At 44.2% G+C, this 22,453-nt stretch overlaps 1 protein-coding gene across 6 annotated transcripts in view; it reads left to right on the plus strand.

The window, feature by feature from the left end:
• MCF2L2 (MCF.2 cell line derived transforming sequence-like 2) overlaps nucleotides 1-22,453 on the plus strand; it is a 152,998-nt gene that overhangs the window by 26,002 nt on the left and 104,543 nt on the right. For 5 of the 6 annotated variants that reach the window (XM_054205522.1, XM_054205524.1, XM_054205527.1 and 2 more), the window contains exons 3-10: nucleotides 2,693-2,807; nucleotides 9,147-9,237; nucleotides 10,501-10,620; nucleotides 15,929-16,045; nucleotides 17,020-17,169; nucleotides 18,201-18,325; nucleotides 19,887-20,001; nucleotides 21,140-21,259. In XM_054205522.1, the coding sequence (XP_054061497.1) occupies nucleotides 2,693-2,807; nucleotides 9,147-9,237; nucleotides 10,501-10,620; nucleotides 15,929-16,045; nucleotides 17,020-17,169; nucleotides 18,201-18,325; nucleotides 19,887-20,001; nucleotides 21,140-21,259 (953 nt within the window). The remainder of the gene's footprint in view (nucleotides 1-2,692; nucleotides 2,808-9,146; nucleotides 9,238-10,500; nucleotides 10,621-15,928; nucleotides 16,046-17,019; nucleotides 17,170-18,200; nucleotides 18,326-19,886; nucleotides 20,002-21,139; nucleotides 21,260-22,453) is intronic. The other variant, XM_054205523.1, reaches the window with a different exon arrangement.

Genomic DNA, 22,453 nt, shown 5'->3' on the forward strand with positions numbered 1-22,453 from the left:
TTCCCTGTCTGAAATATAGCCGTAGCCAAGAACCTTCTGAGCGTTCTTCTGTTTTGGTTGCAGCAGTAAGTGCTACCTTCACCTTGGAGAATGAGATGGAGCCCCAGAGCTGTTAAGGACGCGTGGCGTAGTCAGAGGCAAGGAGCTCCTGGCTCTTTTTTGAATGCTCAGTCTGAGGCTGCTCCTAAGTATCCTTCTAGAGTTGTTGGCAGTGGTGAAGGGGAGAAGCCTGTTTACATTCATTCCTCGGATGGCTTTTTATAGGACAAGATCCTGTGACAAAAATATGCCCCCACATACATACAGTGCATCATCAGTCTGCCTCATCTAGCTTGGGGAAAAGGGACCAGAGAAAGAAGAGCACGTAGATGAATGTAAATGCAAGAGAAAGAGGAGGTAAAAGGGACAGAAAGAGACCCTGGTGAGCAGGAGCATTAGAAGTGCCATGTGAAACTCGTAGTTTAAGCAAATCTTGAGTATAACAGCAGGTAAGCTATCAGGTGTTGAAGGAGGGGATCCAGGGGAAACTTTATCTTCTCCTCAAGGGGCAAATATTGCTTCTCTAAACCAAAATATTCACAAAATATTGCTGCATCTCCCGCATTTAGAGTATCTTCATGTATCTGAAACTCGTGAATGGGAAAACGTGGTGCCCAGGAACCATGTGAATGCGTACAAAACACCATCTATGAAATACCTTGGCATGTATGGAACTCTGCAAGAAGAGACAGAGCAGATGGGCTTCCTATTTAATTTTCCTGGCCATTATTGTTTGTGTCCAGAAGATGTCACTAAGAATCTGTAAGAAACCATCCTAACTGGGTACCTGCTGGTTGGAGTTCCTGGTTTCTAGAGCGCAGCAGTGGGGAAAGTCTGACTAAATTTGCACAACAGCGTATTCTACATCTCTGCTGACTGCAGACAGTGCAGCTGGAGCGTCCGGAGATCAAGGTGCCACCTATCAGCATTTGGCCTTATCCCAAGGTTGATGTGGAGGCCGTGGCTCTGGGTGAGTTTAGTGGATGATCTGACACAACTGAGTCATTTTAAGATCGCAATTAAAGCGATAATCAACCTTCAGGAAGGAAAACAGGGGCTAAAGGTAGTGTCCTGACAAAGCCACATCACCAGGTGCCAAGAAGGAAAAGGGTTTCCTTGTTCAAAATTCCTGTTTTTTAGAGCTCTCTCTTACTTTATGCAAACACTGGGTTCTTCAGCGTTCCAGCTCTCCGCAGCTGGAAAGCAGAGAAGGGACCTTCAATTATCCAACTGAGCCTGGGAGGGCTGGGCAGAGGCAGGATGAGGACTGGCAAGGGACTGATTCTACACAGAAATAGCTAGGAATTACCGGAGCACCTCTTTGCGGTGACCACTAAAACAGGAGCAGGAGCAACCGGTTTGTGGCATCAGCTGTGGTTATCAGCGGGGAAAGGCAATGGTCTATGGGAGCAGCCTGGAAACAGGGTTCATTTATGGGGATTTAGAGGGTACTTTCAAGGAATGAGGACTCATATTTTTTCCCCCGGCGTCTCTGTTTCCCTCCATACTCCTAATGGGATAACTTACTGGATATTTTCCTTCAGAAAGGTAATCTTCTGTCTACCTGTCTCCCTCTCATGGCTTCCCCTTCGCTAAGGGGAAACCCAGAGTATTCTTTGAACAGGAACGTTCTGCAGGTGATAAATGATGAGGAAAACTGTGTGTGCTGCAGGACCAGGCTCAGTGTTGGGTTCGTAGAGAATTCCTCAGCCTAGTGCAAAAAACAGGCTTACAGAGAGATTGCAGAGGAAGCAGAAAGACTCAGCAGCACTAAGGTACCTGTCACAAAAGCTTTGTTTCACAGTATTCCTTTATGTGCTACTGCCTCGTTAGTCTGCTTGGCTCCGAGTCCAAGTTGGTGAGAGAAATCCTGTTAACTTCTGCGTGGATTGAGTGATGCTCAGATTTATCAGCAGAACCAAGTTAGGGTTGATCCTGCAAGTAACCAGGGTTTGCGCTGTGGACTGCAGCATCTCCTAGAGCCCGGCATTCTGTCAGGAGAACTGTAAAGGCTGCTGGATTATAAGGAGCTCGGCTCCACGCTTCCCATAGCTCTACCAGAGTTGTGAATCAGGGAGTCTCTCAGACAGGGACCCTTCTTGACCTTGCTGCTTGTGACCTTCCTGTCCTATTTAATGGAGGTTTGATGCAAATAAACAAGACAAGAGCAAAACTCATTGATTAAATACTGCATGCACTTCAAACAGGTTTTTTGTTAAGGAAAGAGCTAAGACTGGGTTGATCCTAGGCCCGTGTCGTGGGTTATATGTGTGTATTCAAAGCTTGTATGCTCCGTTACTTCATTTTCTTTAATGTCTAGACGGAGTCAGAGTGTGCTGTTCCTATACATAGAGAAATGTTGTAATATCATCACAAGAAACTACTTGGAAATGGAAAACAAGGAACCAAAGAAAGCACTTAATCAGAGTTATGCTGAATGTTTATGAATAAACAACAAAGGCTAGAATCTCAGCTGGAGTAAGCTGAGGTAATGAAACGACAGTGAGTTATATTATCAAATGGGAAGCCGATCACGTGTGTACTGGATCTGGGTGCTTTTCAGTGAGTGATATGCCATTGTCCCCATTTGAGTACCGACCACTCTGTCCAAAAGCATAAAATCACTCTCTAATGTTTACAACCTCTTTTGCAGGAGGAAGAGGGAAGGATGGGGCACCCATTATAACCTTTCCAGAATTTGCAGGATTCAGTGACATACCTGATGAAGATTTTCTGAACGTGGTGACTTATCTAACCAGCATTCCCAGGTGAGGCCAAGCACAAATGGCTGTTGATTTCCAGAGAGCTTTGCTTCCTCAGTGGCGCTGACGGGATGCACCAGTGGCTGCATCCATCCAGTCAGTATGAAACTTCCCGACGCCCAGGAGGCCCTAGGGTCCTTAGGGAACCACTTACACCCTTTGCGTGAGAAAGAAAGCTTCAGGCAGGACACGATTTCTGTTCGGGGCTTGAACTGGGTGGGAGGGGGTGTGGATCTGAAGAGCAGCAGTAAGGATGGCAGATCAAAAGGGAGCTCAGAGGGGCTGTTTGTGAAAACTCTCAGGGGCTCTGGTCGTAACAAGGGAAGGGTTGCATCGGGAAGGAGCCAAACCTACATAGGTCTTGTTATTGCTTATTCTCTGGGTGCATCTTTTTGTGCAAGCTTTCTCTTTTCTGAGAAAGCAAACTAGGCGCCCCCCTTGACAGGGTTCTGGCAAGCACCACGTGCTTTCTGATGCTTGGTTTGTTGGGAGATTACTCCACAGCTAGGATGTTTTCCTTGCTGTTTGCCTGCAGCTGTGCAAGGATAGTGAAACACACTCAATTCCACTGCTCTGAGGAAACGCGCTAAGGCATGGCTGCTGAATTACTTTTTGTTTGTCCAAAAAGAGAGCTTAATATTTTTTTCAGTCCCCTGATCCTGTCTCTGGACCATGGCTGTTTGTGCTAGCTGGAAGCATAGCGGGGATTTATTATTTCCTGTGGTCTTGTGTATAAAGGTGCTTAGAGGAGGATGAGGGGAAAACGTGCCTCCTTCAAGTTTGAGTAAGAAGTTTTCCAGCTCCACCTACATGTATTCCCCATGCTGAGTTGCCAAAGCAAGCTGAGAGAAACCACACACTGTGAATTTAACAGCTTCATTGTTTCACTCTGCTCTGTGGGGCTTTTGTTCTGCCAGGAGAAACTCTGTCTTATGCATTCCTTCACTAGCTTCAGGACTGGGAGGATGACCAGCTTCAGGGTTAATAAAACAGCAATAGTAGCTGAGAAAAACACAAAACTAATTTTCCAGATCTTTGTATTCGGTATGCCGGTGGGCGATTCCCAGTAATGGTGTTACATGTTGGGGAACCAGCGCATTACATTGTTAATAGGATACACAGAAATGCTTTATGCTTCTTCAGCCTGTGTGAAAGCCAAAAGTGCAGATGGGTTCAAAAGAAATTAGCCAAATTCATGGAGAATAGCCCCATGAACGGCAGCTGAACGCAATGGCTCTGGCTGAAGAAATCCATGTATTCTTTAATGCTGGGACTTGGGGGAATATACCAAGAGGAAGATTGTCTTATTCACTTTCCCTCTGCTTTTGCCTCAGTATCCGCTACCTGCCAGCCCTGGAGACAGGCTATGGTGCTAAATGGACCTTTGCTTTGATTCAGTTTGTCAGTTTTGCGTTTCCTTTTCCCTCGAGGAATTCCAGAGCAATGTGCAAAGAATGATGAATTAAGTTTGAAAACTTTGTATGTCAGGAAAGCCGCAATATGCCTATGTTACAGATGATGAGGTATGTGTAAGTAATATCTTACACCACAGACAGGCTCACCAAAACTCGTGTCGAGTAAGTGACTGTTCAGTTTGATTTAAATGACCTGTTCAGGGCCAGTGACAGGCTGGGGTTTGAACCTACACTTTCTGCCTACCAGCACATTGGCTTGACTCTTAGGTTCGATCATAGATCGCGCTGTAGGGATGTGAGTTTTCCAGGGAGTTTGTTAGTCTTTGTTGCAGTGCTTCTAGAAAGATTGAACACATTTCTCGAGTCGCTGTTTGAAACTTGCCACCCTTTATGTGGATGGTGAGGGACAAAGCAAGCTAGTTGTGGAGAGATCTATGATTGCAGGTGACGTCATTCGGTGAGTTAGTAACTTTTGAAGTCCCTCTGGAATGATTTGCCTTCTGTGCCATATGACAAAACATTGAAAAGATAAAGATAGACAGCAAATGGTGTTATTCAGATGCACAGGCACGCACTTGTCTCTGACACTGCTGAGCAAATTTGCTTTACCAGCTGTGGCATACCATGGTATTTTGGGGTGCGCTTCTGGGCTTTAAAACATGAACTGCTCTCCAGGATGTAAGGTTAGCCCAGTGAGACTTTTGTAATCTGATTAATTTTCCCTCTCTTTCAACACCTGCTCACAAGAGTGCTCCACAAAAGTGGTCTATGTACATACACATCCACAGACATTGGGTAACATGGTGTTATGCACACGCATACCTCGATGCATGCACACTTACAACAGACAGGGCATCCCTTCTCTTACAATTGACATGGATCAACTGCTTTGATAAAGAGGTGTCCTTCTCTGCTTCCAAAAGAGGTCAGGAAATTCAACATCTCCTGGCCTCCTCAAATCAGTGTTGGAGGGCTAACCTGAGCTCAGAGCCCAGGATGGAACAGCTCTGCCAATTGCACACACTTCATTCAGGGAAAGGGAACCTCTCTGCCAGACGTCTGTAGATCTAGGCAAATGTGCCGGCATTTGATTTGGAGGTAAAGTTGGTGTTTATTAGCTGTGCAGGACCGTCTTCAAATGCCTCTTCTCAGAGAACTGGAGAAACCCCAATGCATTTCTATAATGCGGGTAGAGATATTACAGTACTGACACTGAAAAAACATTGATAGAGTGTGTGTGTGTGTTTGTTCATTTTTAAACAAACTCCCTTCCTCTGAATACACACACACATGGGGTTTCTCAGCTGTACAGCCCCTTGTGCGGCTGCGCCCATCTTGGCTAGGCTTCTTCCCACAGCTGTTTGCCCACACTGCAGCCCCTAGTGCCAAATGGCATTCAGACCTTGGGATGGCCTTTCCTTTCAGCTTGCTCACTGAAACGGGATCGCTTGCTGACACTCTCTCTGTTTCCCTGGCTAAATTTAAATCTTAAATCAGCCCTATCTAATCAGCCCTATTACTATATAAAAAAAAAAAAAAGGGCATACAGATGCCATTAGCTTATCTCAGTGAAGAGAATTGATACCATCCTGAACATGAAGGTGAAAAGCAGGGAATAACGTTGCAGAAGGCTGAGGTCTAGCTTTGTGTCAGGGTTATAGGCCCTTTTTGAGTTTACTGTTGTCCAAAGGCACCTCCCTTGTCTAGACCCTTGTTTGTTGCATCCGTCCACCTGTAGCAGCCGAGGTGCAGAGGTGTAGCTCTGAATGGTTTCTTTGCCGCTTGCCTTTGCGTAGTCTGCCAGAGTGATTCTGAGCGATGCAGATTTCTCCCGTGTTTTCTCCTGTGCTCTGCTCAGCTGCTTTGCTTTTTAGCAGCATGTGGTTCTCTTATCTTCTCTCTGTCTGTATTTCATAAGCTCGTATTCCTATTATCTATTAACTTAATTTTTCTTGTTGCAAGTGATGCCTGGATGCTTTTGTGCTGTTTTACAAATCCCCGTGCAGAAGAGCATGTGAAAAAATGAGCAGCTCAATGGTGGACGTGTACTTGAAAAAACAGCAAAGGTCTCTTTTTTAAGTCACTTCTGATCTACGTGTTTGAGGGACTTTTAAAAATGGGCCGTAGGAGTTAGCGTGAGGCACAGAGGCAAGTTTTACTTGGCACAAATAATTTTGTGTTTGTTTTAATCACAGTTGTACTTGTTGCTTTTGGCAGATGCTGACTCGTCAGTTATTTCCATTGCAGTTTGCTCGCCAAGGTGTGACTGTAAGGGTCTGATTCGGAATTCTTCTAGGCCTCCAGTCCTCCATGTATACTCTTTTTAGAAAGCCTTTAGTCCGTCTCTCAAAGCAGGCAGGTGGGCAAAACAAGGCAATTTCTATGTGCGGTCAGCTTGTGTGAATACGGTACTTGTGGTTTACCTACATCATAAATCTTGTGAAGAACAGATTTTTCTCATTTTTATTAACCTGATATTGGTTGAATGATGTATTTCTCTAGACCAACATCGGCCTTTTATTAACTTCAGCTAACACACATACTTTGGTCATTTTGTTATAAATCGCTGGTTTCAATGGTACTGCATCAGATTTGGACCTCATTCTGTGTATCCAGTTATTGTCTGAGAGATATTCAGGGGCTGCAGGTTGGTTGTGTGAGTCTGAGCAGAAAACAGATTTAGATGCTGATGACAATATATATTCTCTGGTTCTTTGGAGTAGAGGCCATATTTTGGTGATCCATTTGATTCAAACTATGCCCTCTTACATTCCCATCTTCCTGCTGCTTTAACATGGGTCTCAAAAATTAACATGGATGTCAGTCCATGGAGTGACAGGCTGTGCTGGAGGTATTAAATGGGAACAGAGAAGCAAAAAAACGCCCCCCTCCCTTTTTTGCCCCCCCCCCCCCCCCCCAACTCCTGAATGCATTTGCATCCTACAATTTCTAGCAGTTGTTTTCTTTCTGTAGTGACCTAAATGTTTCTTGGCAAATTAAACAAAAAAGACTTTTTTGGACATGTATCACACAAGCAAAGAAGGAAAATGACACAGGGCCTTGTGCTCGTTTTGGTTTCCCAGACTGCCAGCAGGTTTATCCCAGCCTCTCTGTTTGAGATGTAAGCAGAGTTCCTGGCACCTCACCTATAACACGCAGCGTCTGCTGTCAGGGCAGAGAGAAGAAGCCTGACCTCGTCCGATGTGACTCCCTTAGGCAGGACAGGCCCCAGAGGTGCCGCCTGCCGGGCTGGAGCCTGAGGCTGACTTGCCTGGGCCTTTCATGCCTACCAGACTTCCAAACCAATTTTTGGTCCCAATTAGCAGAAGCAGTCGGATAAAACCAGTGCATGTTTTTGGGTAGGTTAGGTAGCCCCAGGTTGAGACTTCTGTGTTTAGTTTCTCACCCCCTTTCTGTAGCAGTTTGCAATACACGCCATTTCTTTGTTGCCTTCCTCTGAACCTTTTTTCCCTAACATCTAGAGCAAACACATAGATACCATGCTGGGCGTCTTTTTCCTCGGCACGCTTGTCGGGCTATTGACGGATATGCGTATATTTGTACATATATAAAAAGAGAAACTAGCAAATTCTCTTCCCTGTGCTTGAGAGACACTGCTGCAAACACTTTTGCTGTGCTCTGCAGAAAGAGCTGCATGTTGTAGTACTTAAGAGGAAAGGTTGTCTACGGTCATTGAATCTTATAATTCTCAGAGAAATGCCATAAAAATATGGGAGTGGGAAATTCAGCACGCTTTCCTAGTACCCACATGAACAGGGAACACTTGCATGGCATCCCAGATTTGCACAATACTTTGGCTCCCAGGTTGCTGTTCTTGATCCTGCAGAGCTGCAGCAGAGGCTCAGGATTATTGACATGAGTTTGCACCAACTGGCCCATGGAAATGGTGTTCCTGGGATGCTTCTTGTATGAACAATGGAAAAGAGATGAAGGAAATGTTTTACAGTTTTTCTTGATCTTAATCTGTAATTAGATGTTTGATTGCAGCATGTCCTTAGGTTCTGACAATGTTTATACTCTTTCTGCCTGCCTCTGGTTTGCCTGGAGATGACTGGGCCGTCCTGGTATAATGAATTTTCTGAAGATTTTTCTCAGTGCGTGCCTCTTGGCTTCCAAGGACTTCTGTCCCCCTGTGAGCGCTCTGGGAGGGCAGAGAGTCGAGCAGTCCCACTGAAGCCCTGCACGCCACAGTGGGATTTTTTTGAGAGAGAGGGGATGGGGTGTTTATGATGTCTACGTAGATGGGATGAAGCATCGAATCAGTGCCTCATAGATCCTCCTTGAAAAGTACTGAGAAGGAACAGGAACTGTTATTCTAGCCAATATGTTAAAAGGATACTTTTGAATGGCTTGCAACCCTAGAACCAGTTTGTGGTTGGCACGATAAAACTCTTCAATTCCTGCTTTGTCTACCAGAATTGCTGGGGCATTGTGTACACAGGCACGGTGGGGACAGCGGGGAGATGCTGACTCCCTGGAGCCAAGTGCCTTGTCAGATGTCAGCATACCTGGAGAATGAAGACTAAAGCAGGGTGTCTAATAACTTGCATTATTTTGCAGAGAAAACAAGATCTGAGGTTTTTGCCTTCAGTGCAGCACAGTGTAATTCGTGATCCTGAACTATTCCTATCACCTAGATTTGGCAGCAGGATAGCATAGCAGCTGAGAGGTTTAGAAGATAAAATACTCATGTTTAGCGTAAGCTGCTAGCCTTACGCTGGAAAGAGAAAATTTGCCGCCTTTCGTTTTCATGTGAATTTCTGCCAAATATTCATTCTTTCCCCTGTACGTTGCATTTTCATAATGGGCTCAGGGTAATCTGACAGAGGCTGTGTTTTGCTGCAGTACGCTTCCTTGGAACGGGAGTATCTCTGTGTAACCCAGCACACTTATTTCATCTGTTTTGCAGTCTGGAGGCTGCCAGCATCGGATTCATCATCATCATAGACAGACGACGGGACAAATGGAGCGCGGTCAAGGCATCCCTGACACGGATAGCAGTAAGTGCTTGCTTTTTGTTATTTATCTTCTAGAAATTAAAGTTATCTGCTGAACCTTCGGCACAGCATAGTCTCACGTCCTCATTTTTAGCTCCCATTTTCTGGCTGTGGATGCAGATTCCCCCTGCCCTGAAGCTCACGAGTGTTAAATAAGAGAGGGAGGAAGCTGCAGTAACAAATCACACAGCCTTGTTTACTGCTGAATTATGGCAAATTTCTTATTTGCTGGGTTGACTGCAATATAAAGCCTAGTAATTTGAAGTTGGTTCCTGGAAGGGTAGAACAGAGGTACCCTTCTGCGCACTGAGCAGCGATGACGTGGCCTGTTTATGAAAGAAACAGATCCCAAGGGACTTGTGTTTGCGTGGTAGTAAGTGAGCTCTGTCAGAAGCTCTTAATAGTTTATTATATCTCACTTACGAAAGTCAGAGCTAAGCACTGATTTTTCAGTGCTAATAAAAGCAGCTGGTTTTATAGATTTATTACCAGGAACACGTGCTGTGTGAGGAGCAAGCCCTTATACACAGAGGTGTAGGATGGAGGGATGGCCAAGGCGACTTTAAGTTCTTTCAAGGAATTTAGGCAGAATTGCTTTTCATTCTCGGTTCTTTTTAGCTGCCCTCTTCTAGAAATTGTTCTTTTTTTATGCTCGATGAGCTCAGAGGAGTGCATGAGAGATGTAGGCTGGGTGTTGCAGACAGGGCCGTGTCTGATGAACGTGCTGAGTGCCTGAGGTGGGGAAAAATATGTGAGGCTAAAAACATTAAAAATCCTTTTCAGAGTGGGAAGGTAGGTCAGCCCCGGGAATTCATCTGTGCCACCAGCTTCTTCCCCCAAGTCCAGCGTGGGTAGCCAGTTTTGCCCCCTAGTGGCTGCAGCCTTAAAAAATGGGAAAACCTACGGTGTGGTTCAAATCTGGGGGAGGAAGGCTCTACTGCAGAAACTTTAGAGTTCTGTGCTAAATCCATATCAGAAAGCAATGTACAAGCGAGCAATCAGAAAGCAATGTACAAGCGAGCAATGAAAGCAGTCTGTATCAGAAAGCAATGCAGTAAAATCCATGGGCCGGTCTTTCTGTTGGCTTCGGAGGTTGTGACAGTGGGCACATGCTGAATAGACCAGCTGATACTATTAGCAGCTGGACTGAGCAAGGTCCAGTAAGTCCTGCCTGCTTTGCCCCCTTTACGAAAGGCTTGGCTGAAACTTCCCTTGGCCTTCCTGAGAGGCAGAGTTGTGCTTCTAATGGTTCTCTATTTCTCGCAGGGAGCGTTCCCAGGAAACCTGCAGCTGGTGTTTGTCCTGCGACCCTCCCGCTTTATCCAAAGGACAATCGCTGACATTGGCATTAAACTCTATCGAGATGACTTTAAAATGAAGGTACCGGTAAGCATGCATTTTTTTTTTGTCCATGTGTTTTCTTTATCTCCATGCTCCATGTCTGCAGTTCTTAGGTGTCAGCAATTTCTCATAACCCAATAACTGAAATGTGGTTGCAAATGGCGACTGGGGACTTGATCTGGGTTTGTATGGTGTATGTAATAGTAATGCCAAAGAGTTCATTTCCAGCGGATGCTTCACAGTATTTAATGGACATGTTCCCATGTGGAAGGTCAGCGTAGCTGCAAAATGTGACTTGGTTTTTAAGTATTGACATCTTAACTCAGTGAAGCTGTTCCCCTGGTGTAGGCAGAGGTAGGTCTTCTCTGTCAAGTGACAAACATAAGTATTTAGGACTACAGAGCAGTGAAAGGCTCGGGCTGAATTCTGCACTATTTTATGTATTGTCTGTGGCACTGCTGACAATCTGACAGCGCCCCCCTTCAGTGCTTGCGTAGCACTGCCTATTCTGAATGCCTTTAGTGATCCCTATGCCCTCAAGATTCAAAGTTTGGTTTTTACTTCCTTTTATATGCACTTGGCATATGCTGTGGGTTCATGAGAATGTGATTTGAAGCAGGTTATCAATCCTGAAAGAGTTTAAGTTTTAGAATATTCTATGAGAACTGTTCCTAGCTACATGGTTTGCATGTGGTTTCAAATTGTTTTATAAATAAACTTGAATGATGATGATTAATGGTATTTCGTCCTGGAACAGACTCATACTGTGTTCCACAATGACTTTACTGGAGTGATTTCATGTGATTGTTTGGCAAAAGACCCGTGGCCCTCCTCCAACGAATTCTAGTTGTGTCAATACCTACGTTTGAAGTTCAGGTGTTTAAGACACTGAAGTGAGAGCAGCCCATTATTACAATGCCTACAGAAAAGGAACCATGAATATTCATTTCGTTATTGTGGATTAAATTGTAACATTGACTGTAATTTGGCACGGGTGGCTTTTAAAATGCAAAATTGATGTAAAAATGTATGTTTGATTACAAAACAAAATCTCTTAATTTTATTTCACCTTGAAAAATGGATGTTCCTATATTTAATAAGCCTCAATCTGTTACCATAGCAACTGTTGTACCAGTGACTGCAACCCGGGAAAAGACAACTTCATCAAGGACTAGCACTTTCTAGCAATTCAGCATCTTCTATCCTTTTAGCAATGCATTTGATGCCAGTGCTGCATTTCAAATCCAACTTGAAACCATCAAAGTTGGAAGGGACGTTAATTCTAGGCAGGGGTCAAGCACTGCATTAAGTATTAAATAGTAACTTACCTTTTTTACAGGCAGGAAAAATCAAGACATGAGTTTCTTTTGGGGTCTTCTTGGACATTCAAATTTTGAGCCATCTTGGGTTTGTCCACAGAGCTCCTAGAGAGCAGTCTTACAGAAGCTAAGCACACGGTGTGCTTGCTGCTAGATCTGCCTGCCTCCCGTGCGGACACCTGCAGCCAGCCTGGCCTGTTGATGTATAGGCTGCCACCTGTGTTACTGTAAGTTGCTTAGGGTTGCGCTAAAGGTCTCCGAAGTTCCTGGGGTCTGCCATGCTCTCTGGAGGGGCCTTTCAGCTGTGTTTGCAGCCCATCCTTAAAAGATCATCTGGGCATGCCCCTGCGTAGCCCAATTTCGGAACGGGTAGGTTACTGAGTGCAACATCTATTTGTCCCTGTTGAAAATAGCATCCTACGAGCCAAGCACGAGAACAGGGCTAGAGAGGTCTTGTCCCATGGGAGAGATCCTTACTCAAGGAATTAGGTATCAGTACCTATCTTTAATACCAACATCATCCTTTAAATTGTTTGCAGGTTGGTGGTTCAAGTTGTGTGTTTGGCACTATGACAACGTTAATATAACTGGGCCGTGGCCTATCACAACTACACGCGAGTCAGGGCCAGGACATGAACGTTCAAAAGGGGCTTCAGGAATGTGGTGTGCATTTGTTAAGGACATGTTTGTTTAACACTTTATCTGAGTATCAGACTGCAAATACGTTCAGTAAAATAGATTTGCTGGGTTAAATCAACACTGAATTGAGTAGAGGCCAGAAGATCAAACAGGAGCAGGAAATAGAGGCTGAAATAATAAACAAGACACCATAAGGAAATGCAGGATTTTATGACTTACTGATATACAAGTGTAGTTAATAAACCCTCCTGAGGTAAATCTCTATTGGGATAGTTATTTGATTAAATCTCATTACCTGGAGCAAGACAAAGAAATATTGGAAATATACCAGGGTTCATCTGAGATAAAATCTGGGAATTCAAGCATCTTCACATCCTACACAAAAGGATGAATAATCTGTTTGTAGCAGGCACTTCTTTGACCTTTGTAGACTGCAACTTCTTTCAGATGGCCTAAGCCATCATGAAGCAACCCCACTGCAGCTCTGTGTTCCGTGCTGACCTGCTTATGCAGACCCTCCTCTTCTAAACTGCTGTGCTCTCGTGTTCTCATCGTACTGAACGTGGCTGTCGTCAGCCTGGCCAGAGGTACGGGAGGTGCTGATGCTCTGTAAGGCTGGTTTCTTAGATGGATGTTGGGTTGCTCCTAGGTTTTCTCCTGCAGAGATGCCTGTGGGTGAAGACTCGTGCCCTGTCGGGTAGCACCATAGCTGGCAATGTTAATCAATTTTCTTTGTGGCTCATGCTGAGTGTATCAGGTTTCCTTAAAAAAAAAAAAAAAAAAGGCATGACAGGGTTCCTCTGTAGTTTCAGGGAAGTTTGGAGTATCAAGAAATGTCCAACTTGTCAGCGACTTCTCTGATGGGGAATAGCTACGAAGCAGTGGAGGCTTACTTTCTCAGAGGTGATTTGCCATTCAGAAGTAGTGCATAGACTTCACATTCCAGTCTGAGGCTGCTCCAAGATGATCTAGTTTTTGAGTTTTCTGGCTCTGACTATAACAAACAGTGTTTGGTAACACATTCAGGGAATAGCTTTCCCTTTAGCTTTGGCTGAGGTACTCTGTGCTTTCTTTCCTTCAGTTTCTTCACCAACAAGGTCTCCTGCTCTCTGTGTTTAGAATCAGGATTCAAGGAGAATGGCTGTAAGTTAAAAAGAATTGAGTCAAGGACTGCTTGAGAATATCTAACCCACATAGATCCATGGGACCAGATGTGTCTCCCACAATATTCTTGTATCCAAGCAAGGATGTTAAAGTCTGGATGGGTAGACAACTAGATGGTTTTAAAAACTAGTTGCATAATTGGGCTCAGAGGGTAATGGTTAATGAGTCATAGTCTACCTGGAGGAGGGCATCAAGTGGAGTGGTGTAGTGATATCTGCTGGGACCTGCCCTGTTTAACAACTTCTCTAATGACCCAGAAGAGGCAAGAGGGTGTGCTGTCATCAAGTTTGCAGGTGACCCGAAATTGGCAGGAGCAGTTGATACACTGGAATGTAAACTCAAGGAATGGCCTGGCCAGCATATTATCAAATACAGAAGGGACAAATGCAAAGTCCCGCAACTGGGAAGACCTTCCTTCCAGAAGGAAGAACCCGTGTTCTTCCCTCCCAGCAGCACAACGGTGTTGTGCTGGTGACAACAACACAGGCTGCAGCCTGACTGTCTGGGGAGCAGCTCTGCTGGAAAGGACCTGGGAACTTGGTAGACAGCAAGGTGTGCGTGAGCCAGCAGTGTGCGCTGGCAGCAGCGGGAGCCATCAGCATCCTGCCTCAACAGCAACAGCGTTAACAGGAGCACAGCCAGCAGACCGAGACAAGCGATTATCCCCCGTTGCTTGGCTCTCATTGGATTGCACTGACAATACCCTGTCCAGTTTTGGTTCCCCCAAGACAAGAAAAATATTAATCTGGAGTGAGCTCAACAGAGAGCCATCAGGAAGGTCGGGGCTTGGAGCATGTGCTCCGTAAGGAGATGCTGAGGCAACTGGGCTTGTTTAGCCTGGAGAAGGGAAGGCTTGGGACAGTTAGTGTGACACAGCAGCAGTTTTCCAGTCCCTCCATGCAGGTTACTAAGAGCTCTCAGCCAGGTTCTGCGTGCTCTGTAGGACAGGAGATAACTGACATAAAGTGAAACAAGGGCAGTTCTGACTTGATATAAGGAAAAACTTTATCACCACAGAGAGGATCGGGCAGTGGACCAGACTGCCTAGAGAGGCTGTACAGACTCAGTCCTTGGAGGTTTTTAAGACCCGGGCGGATAAAGCCCCGAGCAACCTGGTTTGATCTCACAGCTGACCCACCTTTGAGAAAGCTGGACTGGAGACGCGAGGCTCCTGCCAACCTAAATTATTCTAGAATGATTCTGTAACAAAGATCAGCTAAAAACCTGTTCAGGTTTGTTCTCAAGACTTTCCTTAAAGTGCTATCAGCCTAGAACATGCATCCGCTTGCCTCCATACCTCTGTGCTCCTCTCATTGTGCACAGCGCAAGTGTATTTACCGTGCTCCCTTGGAGCCTGCTGACAGGCATAGCCAGTTATCCTTTCTTTAAACAGCAGAGTGAAGTAATACATCTGACATATATTAAAGTCTAAGGCTTAACATTTCCAGTCATTTGTGCTCAACATCTTGTTTTTCTGTTGCTCAAATCATGGTGTGTTTTCTAGCTCTTAGAACGACAAGGCATAATTGAACACGTGTGTATTATTTGTGCGACTGCTTGTGTTGCCAGATTTCCAGTGCTAACCAAAAGGTAATACTGCTTACCTGAAGCTCTGTGCAAATCTTTTGCTTTCATTTAGCAGGCCTAGTGGTAAGGAGACTCTTTAAAATAAGAAAATGGATTTGGGTTTGTCCCTCCTTTCTCTTTCATCATGGTTTAAAACAGAATAATGCCAGTGAACTCGGTGGATGTACAGTGCCATAAAAATGATGCAACTGAAAGGAAAAACTTATTCTCAGTGGTCTCATTTCAGCAGTTCCCTGGATCAAGTGGTTAGTGTCGAGGAAGCTGTTTAACCTGCCTACTCCTCCATTTCTCTGTAAAAGTTATCTAGAAAATATAGAAATTACGTAATGGAAGTTTGTGTGAACACTATAAATACCATACTTTTGCTCTTGATGCATATGTAAAATGACCGCGTCCTCAGCTTAGCAAGGAGCAAGGTGAGGTCAGACTATGGTTAGTTCAAGAATGGCCACGTACATGTTGAGAAGGTGAAACCCAGTGGAAATAAACTGTGGCCATTGTGTGAACAAATACATAACGAGAACTTGCTGCTGGTGGTGGAGCTGCAGTTCAGTCTATATGTTTAAGGCAAACCCAGATCCTAGGAGCAACGACTGAAAGGGCTCGCTATTTCTCTCAGTCCGTTGTGCTTGGATTCGTTTCAGATCATCATGTTAAATTCCGTCTCTGATCTGCATGGCTATATCGACAAAAGTCAGCTGACGCGGGAGCTGGGAGGAACCCTGGAGTATGGCCACAGTCAGTGGATACATCACCGAACGGTGAGTGTTGGTGTCGTTCTTCCACGTGTCTACACCCAGAACGGTCCAGATGATGAATGTAGAGCAACCGTTAAGTAGTAATTCTTCAGCTGCATTTCAGCCTACACATTCTGCTAGGGATTCATGGAAAGAGGAAATCCATGACTTAAACGGAGAAAGGTAAATTCCCCAAAAGTTTGCAATAGAAGTAGTAATAGTAGTAATCTGTATTATCTCACTGTTGACCTGGCTAGGGCCTAACAGTGTCATAGTATTTTTACTCAGCAAGGCCCTTTGGCACATTCTTAGCTTTTGAATAATTGATGAGATTCATAGGCCTTCAGCTCTTGGTTGAAGTGGAACATATGCTTTAGCACTTTACTGAATCAAAGGTCAGGATTCTCACTTTAATGATTAATTATGTCCATGTTTTTAGGAGACGAAAAATATTCAAGACACTAGATTTTGTTTTTCTGTGTTTTCATTTCTGTGCTGTGTAAACATGCGCTCCAGCTGGGTCTTACTTTGAACAACCAAAGAGCAGTTAATAATTGTAGGAAGGCAGAAAGACTTTTTATTCTGTTGCCTTTGAGGAAACTTGTTACAGGTTTGTTTGTTCCCTTTTTGGGTTGGTTAATGCATCTCAGTGGATGTTCAAAATAACGTAAACAATTATGGCGCCTAGAAAAGGTGACTGGTTACAAAAATGAGACCCCAGACTCTGGCACATCCGCAGCCAAAATATTGTCTGATCCTCTCTAAGCAAAACGGGGCGAAGCTGGGCCCTGATCCTGGGAAACAAATGAATTTCGCGGAGACTGTATGCAATGTTTGCATCTTTCTTTGCAACTTGTAGCATATGCACCCAAGAAAGGGCAAACATGGCCAGCTTTACAGGCGTGTAATACTTGCAGCACAGAGCCTGAAGGACTAAGCATTGTTAAAGGGCTAAGGGGAAATAACCAGTCTGTGACTTTATGCTCTTGCTTTTCCAGGCTATTGAAAACTTTGCGATGACAGTAAAAACAACAGCACAGATGCTACAGACCTTTGGAACAGACCTCGCAGAGACTGAACTTCCCAACGACGTGCAGTGCACGGAGGAGCTCCTCTCCGCACACACCGACCACCACAGCAAGCTGAAGGTGAATGTTATCTCATGACAGCTCCATCAACACAATGTATGGTTTCTGATTTAACAAAGCTTCTGCCATCATTTGGGAGTCCATTGTGTGGAAACTACTGAAGAGGAGAGAAACCTGGATTCAGGAGGTCCATTCGATTCAACTATGAAAAAGGACTTACTACAGCTTCAGGAATGATAGAACAGGGAAATGTCTCTTCTCCTGCATGAGAGCGTATGATGGGATCACATCTGGAATATCATGGGCTCCTGATGCAGAGTTCATCACAAAGGTTGAACTCTCACTGGAGCAGATGTAGAGAACATCTGTGAGGATAATCCAGGAACAGAGAGAGTGATCTAACTAGATGATGACTATAATTTTGTTTTTTAAAAAAAAAGTTGGGGCAAGTTTAGCTTTGCAGAGTAATACTCAGGAGAAAACATTACTGCTGTCAAGAAGCACCTTAGGTTAAACAAAAGAGAAAAAAATCGTACTTAAGCTATATTAGCAAAAGAACAAGTTTTATGCAAGTGTGCAGTGATGTGGGGACTCCTCAGCTGACATGGTAATGTTTGAGCCTCATTGTCCTTTTCACTGCTCATCTTTCATGCTGGGAAGACACCACCTTCTGTGGATGACTCCTTGGCAGCTGACGTGCTGTGGCTCAGCATGCCACGGCGTTGTTTCAGGAAATTCCAGTAAGAAGTGCAAGTTCTCGGCACAGTCCCCCAGCTCACTGAATGAACTGCAGCGCACAGTCAGTTTGTGGTAGAATACTTTATTCTGCAAATTGCCCGGTCAGAAATGCAATCCGCTCAGGAGTTATATACTACTCCTTTTCTCAGAAATATATCTGCATTCAAAGTGAATGGATTTAGTCTTTGCCTTTCTAGAAAGACATACTGTCTTTGGTAAGCATTTATATTTTGTTCCAAGTATTTAATACCTCTGACAGGATACTCCTTTAGCATTACTATGTTGTCCATCTTAGAGATGTGAGTGTTAGAATAAGTACACACAACTTGTTTGGCTTGTTTTTTTTCCCTCAGGATGAGCTGAAACTAGCTGTGAAGCAGGGGGCCACCCTGCTGACATGCATTAGGGAGCCAGTCACCCGAAGCGCCAACAGCAAGCTCAGTCCAGATGAACTGGAAAATGTGGCAACAGTGGAAAGGTCAGTGAAGCTAGATTACCTTGTGCAAGTCACTCCTTTATTCCTAAGAAGCGCAAGTGTAGTTTAAATGATTTGAATATGCAGGTTATAAATTCCCACTGGTTCAGCTTTTCAGGGTTTATCAAGCATGTAATTCAGAGAAGAGAGTAGCTTTGAGGAAGTTACTTGTTTGAACTTGCCTTGACAGTTTAATTAAGTCCTGAATTTCCTGGTAATTTTTGGTTGGACCACTAACTACCTGGTGAAGATTTAATGTGGGACTTACCTTCCCCAAAACGCATGCGTTCTCCAAGCTTTTATGTGTGGCATCTGAATCCGTGTGGATGAGAGGGTATGTGCTTGTGCGTGGCTGTGGAAACCCTGGGGGAGGGACAGATGACGATGGTCCTCTGAAACATACCCCTTCACAGCTGCAGAGAGAGAGAGAAACCCCTTTTCCTTCCCACAATGCTAATTATTACCATAAAGCATTTAGTCACCATGTAGAAGTTTCTGCCGTGCCACGTGACGCGGTAGAAAGAGAAATGTCATGCCAGTGTTTCAGCGTGTCTGCATTCACTGGGAACAAAGCTGCCAAAAGTAAAGCTGAGCTGATATTTTTCACTGAATACCTTAAAATCCTTTAAACAGTCATCCCAAAGGAATTTGCGAATTCATCTTGAATTCAACAACTAGCTTTGATTAAAAACATGTTTTTCAGGGATAGATTGAAAACAGAACTTTTTTTTTTTTTCTGAGAGGAATAGGAGGGAGCTGTTGGTGTTTGCCCCAATAACTTGATGATTCCAGCACTCGCTGGACTTGTAGGAGATCAGGCCTGGTCCCCTGCCTGCCCAAAGAGTGCCCATCTGCTGAAATATGGGATATTCAGGGAAGACTTTCTTTTCACTTTTTTTTTCCTGTTTAAACCGTTCTACTTTGTAACATAATTAACAGACCATTGAGAGACTGTGAGGATGACTCACTAGTCTGGTGTCAGACGTTGAGTTACTCCAGATGCATCACACCTTGATAATAATTTCTTTGCAAATGAATGTTTTGTCATTTACATGATGAGATACAATGTCTACGAGAGGCATTATGAACTTTTAATCTATTGTTTTTAATGGACTGGGAAAAGTGATTCAGTCCTTTTCTATTTCTGATGGGTGAAGAAAATAAACAAGTTGTAGAGTTGTGCTTTAAACATTCCTCAAGATAATAATTGCATCACATTCAGTCTGCATTAGCCTGGGGTGAATTATCTGTGAGGAATGGGGTGGAAGCTGGGGAGACACAGCTGTCTTTGCCAGCACATGGAACAGCTCTGTGTTCCTGGGGCAGGTCAGGAGGCAGGACAGCAACTGCCACGGTGTAGTTGTCACTCGTCAGTCACACTCCTGCCTGTCCCACTGCAAAGTCCATTCTCTTTCGTTTAAGGGAAAGTTGACACAGAGCCTTCATACATGGGTGTGGGCTCCCTACCATCTCCCTACTCTGCTTTCTGCCATCAATTGCTGTAACTTGAAAGAAATGAACTATGGGAAATAAGTACGTTCTTTTCCTTGTAACTTCTTAACAGGTTGTTGGCTCAGTTGGATGAAACAGAAAAGGCTTTTGATCAATTTTGGACCAAGCATCACCTCAAACTAGAACAATGCCTGCAGCTTCGACACTTTGAACATGATTTTAGAGAGGTATTTCATTTGTCTGTTCTGTCTAGCCTTCTCTGGTAAATAAGGTCAAATTTTACCCATACGTAGAGTGTACTGACAATCCAAAAAGGAGGCTGGGAGAGAAGCCCTTCCTTATGAAATAGGAAAGAGATATTAAAAAATTAAATTCTCGACAGCTATCAGATAACATAGAATAGACTCATAGAATCATTTAGGTTGGAAAAGACCCTTGGGATCATCGAGTCCAACCATCAACCCCACTCTACAAAGTTCTCCCCTACACCACATCCCCCAGCCCCACATCTAAATGAGTCTTAAACACATCCAGGGATGGTGACTCCACCACCTCCCTGGGCAGCCTATTCCAGTGTCTGACCACTCTTTCTGGGAAGCATTTTTTCCTAATGTCCAGCCTAAACCTACCCTGCTGCAGGTTGAAGCCATTCCCTCTTGTTCTATCGCAAATTACCTGTGAGAAGAGACCAGCACCAACCTCTCTACAGTGTCCTTTCAAGTAGTTGTAGAGAGTGATGAGGTCTCCCCTCAGCCTCCTCTTCCTCAAACTAAACAGTCCCAGCTCCTTCAATCGCTCCTCATCAGATTGATTCTCCAGGCCCTTCACCAGCTTCGTTGCCCTATCTATATCTTACAACATTTGAATAAGGCACAGTGAGGAAAGTGCCAGTCTGTTAGGCTGTTGTGAAGCACATTCTTTGCAATAAATCATCTTGCATTTATGTGTGATGTTACCAAACATCGCTGCTTCTGGGACGGTAAATTGCCAATCCCATCAGAGTCAACGGAACACAGTTCAGAAAGCCCATCTGTCAGCCCACAGGCTGGAGTAATACAGACCCTGCAGTAATATAGACTCTGGAGCTACAAATCTTTGAGACTGTGTGCACCTAAATAAATAGTGAGAAGCAGGGCAACTCTTTGAAGAATAGTTGATTGTTGCTTTATTCCTTGGCTTTTCCATTTTGGAACGAGCTGAAAGACTAAACTTGAGATGCAGACTCTTCTAAAAGATGTAGGCAAATGTTTAGAAGCCATAAGTTTGTTCTAATTTTATGAGTATCTTGTGATGGGGCTTGGGGTGGGATTTTTTGTTATTGTTTGTTTATTTGTTTGCTTTATGGTTTTGTTTGTTGTATTTTAGGTGAAACTGGCATTGGATAATCTCATGGAAGGGCAGGCAGGCTTTGCTGACATTGGAGACAGCGTGACTCGAGTGGAGCACCTCCTTAGGGAACAGAAACAACTGGAAGAGAAAGGACAGGTTTGCACACAATATAGTATTCTAGCTGCTACGGAAGTGATCTTCTAGACACTTCTCTGTCACTGTCCTTACAGCGTGCTTACTCTCTTCTCATGAGTCATTATTTTAAATTGCAAAACTCAGATCCTAATTCCCAGAAGTCAGGGTTGTTCAGACCCAGTAGTTCCAGTTAATTACTTGGGAAGCTACAATCCAGTTCAAAAAATCAGTATTTCAAACCAGGAAAGGTTAGGTCCACCTTTGGAATCTGAGAAGCTCGGAATGCTTAACAGGTTACCTTGGCCAGGTAACTTTTAAGACCATTCTATTCAGACTCATGGCAGTTTGAGGAATGCCCATACCTTCCAGTAAACACCTTTCTTTTCCAGACATTTGGACTTTGTAATTCCATCGGCTGGCCAGCTGTGATAAACATCACTTTTGGCATTATTAGAAAGCATTGAGCATACAAGTAAGTTGAATCAGAGGACGATGCACATGAACAAATGGAAAAGCTGACGTTCATCTTTTTTAAGAATAGGATTAAGAGTAGAAACATTGTGATCTTTGCACAGCTCTTCTGCAGAAGCCGAAAGGAATAAAAGTTATAGTAACATACGTTTTCCTTCCACTGTCCACATTCCATAATGTATTGACGTGTGCTCTATTCCTGTTAGCCACCTCTGCCTTCATCCTATTGTGACTAAGCTTATGAATTGTACTCGGTCAGTAGGATCTGAAGAGTTTTCCAAAATCTGTCTTGGAATCAAAAATAAACTAAAGTGTTATAAACCTGGCAATTAGCGAGTGAAAAAAATAATAGAGTTTTTGAACATTGTGAACTTTGCAGGGAAAAAACCTTGCATAATGAATGTCCCCAGTATGTGAGCAAGAAGGCGGCATGCGCTCACAGAATCACAGTTACCACAGAATGATTAAGGATGGAAGGGACCTCTGGAGGTCATCTTGTTCAACGACCCCGCTCAAGCAGAGAGCTTGAGCGCTCTCAATGACACCGCTCAATGCCACTGAGAGCAGGTTGCCCAGGAGGGCAGGTTCTCCAGATAGCTTTAGAATGTCTTCAAGGATGGAGACTCCACAGCCTCTCTGGGCAACCTGTTCCAGTGCTTGGTTGCCCTCACAGTAAAAAAAGTGTTTCCTGATGTTTAGACAGAACCTCTTGTCTTTCAATATACTCACTGACAACAAAGTTGG

This window comes from Rissa tridactyla, chromosome 6 (assembly GCF_028500815.1).
Source record: "Rissa tridactyla isolate bRisTri1 chromosome 6, bRisTri1.patW.cur.20221130, whole genome shotgun sequence".
In the NCBI taxonomy this organism is placed as follows: Eukaryota; Metazoa; Chordata; class Aves; order Charadriiformes; family Laridae; genus Rissa; species Rissa tridactyla.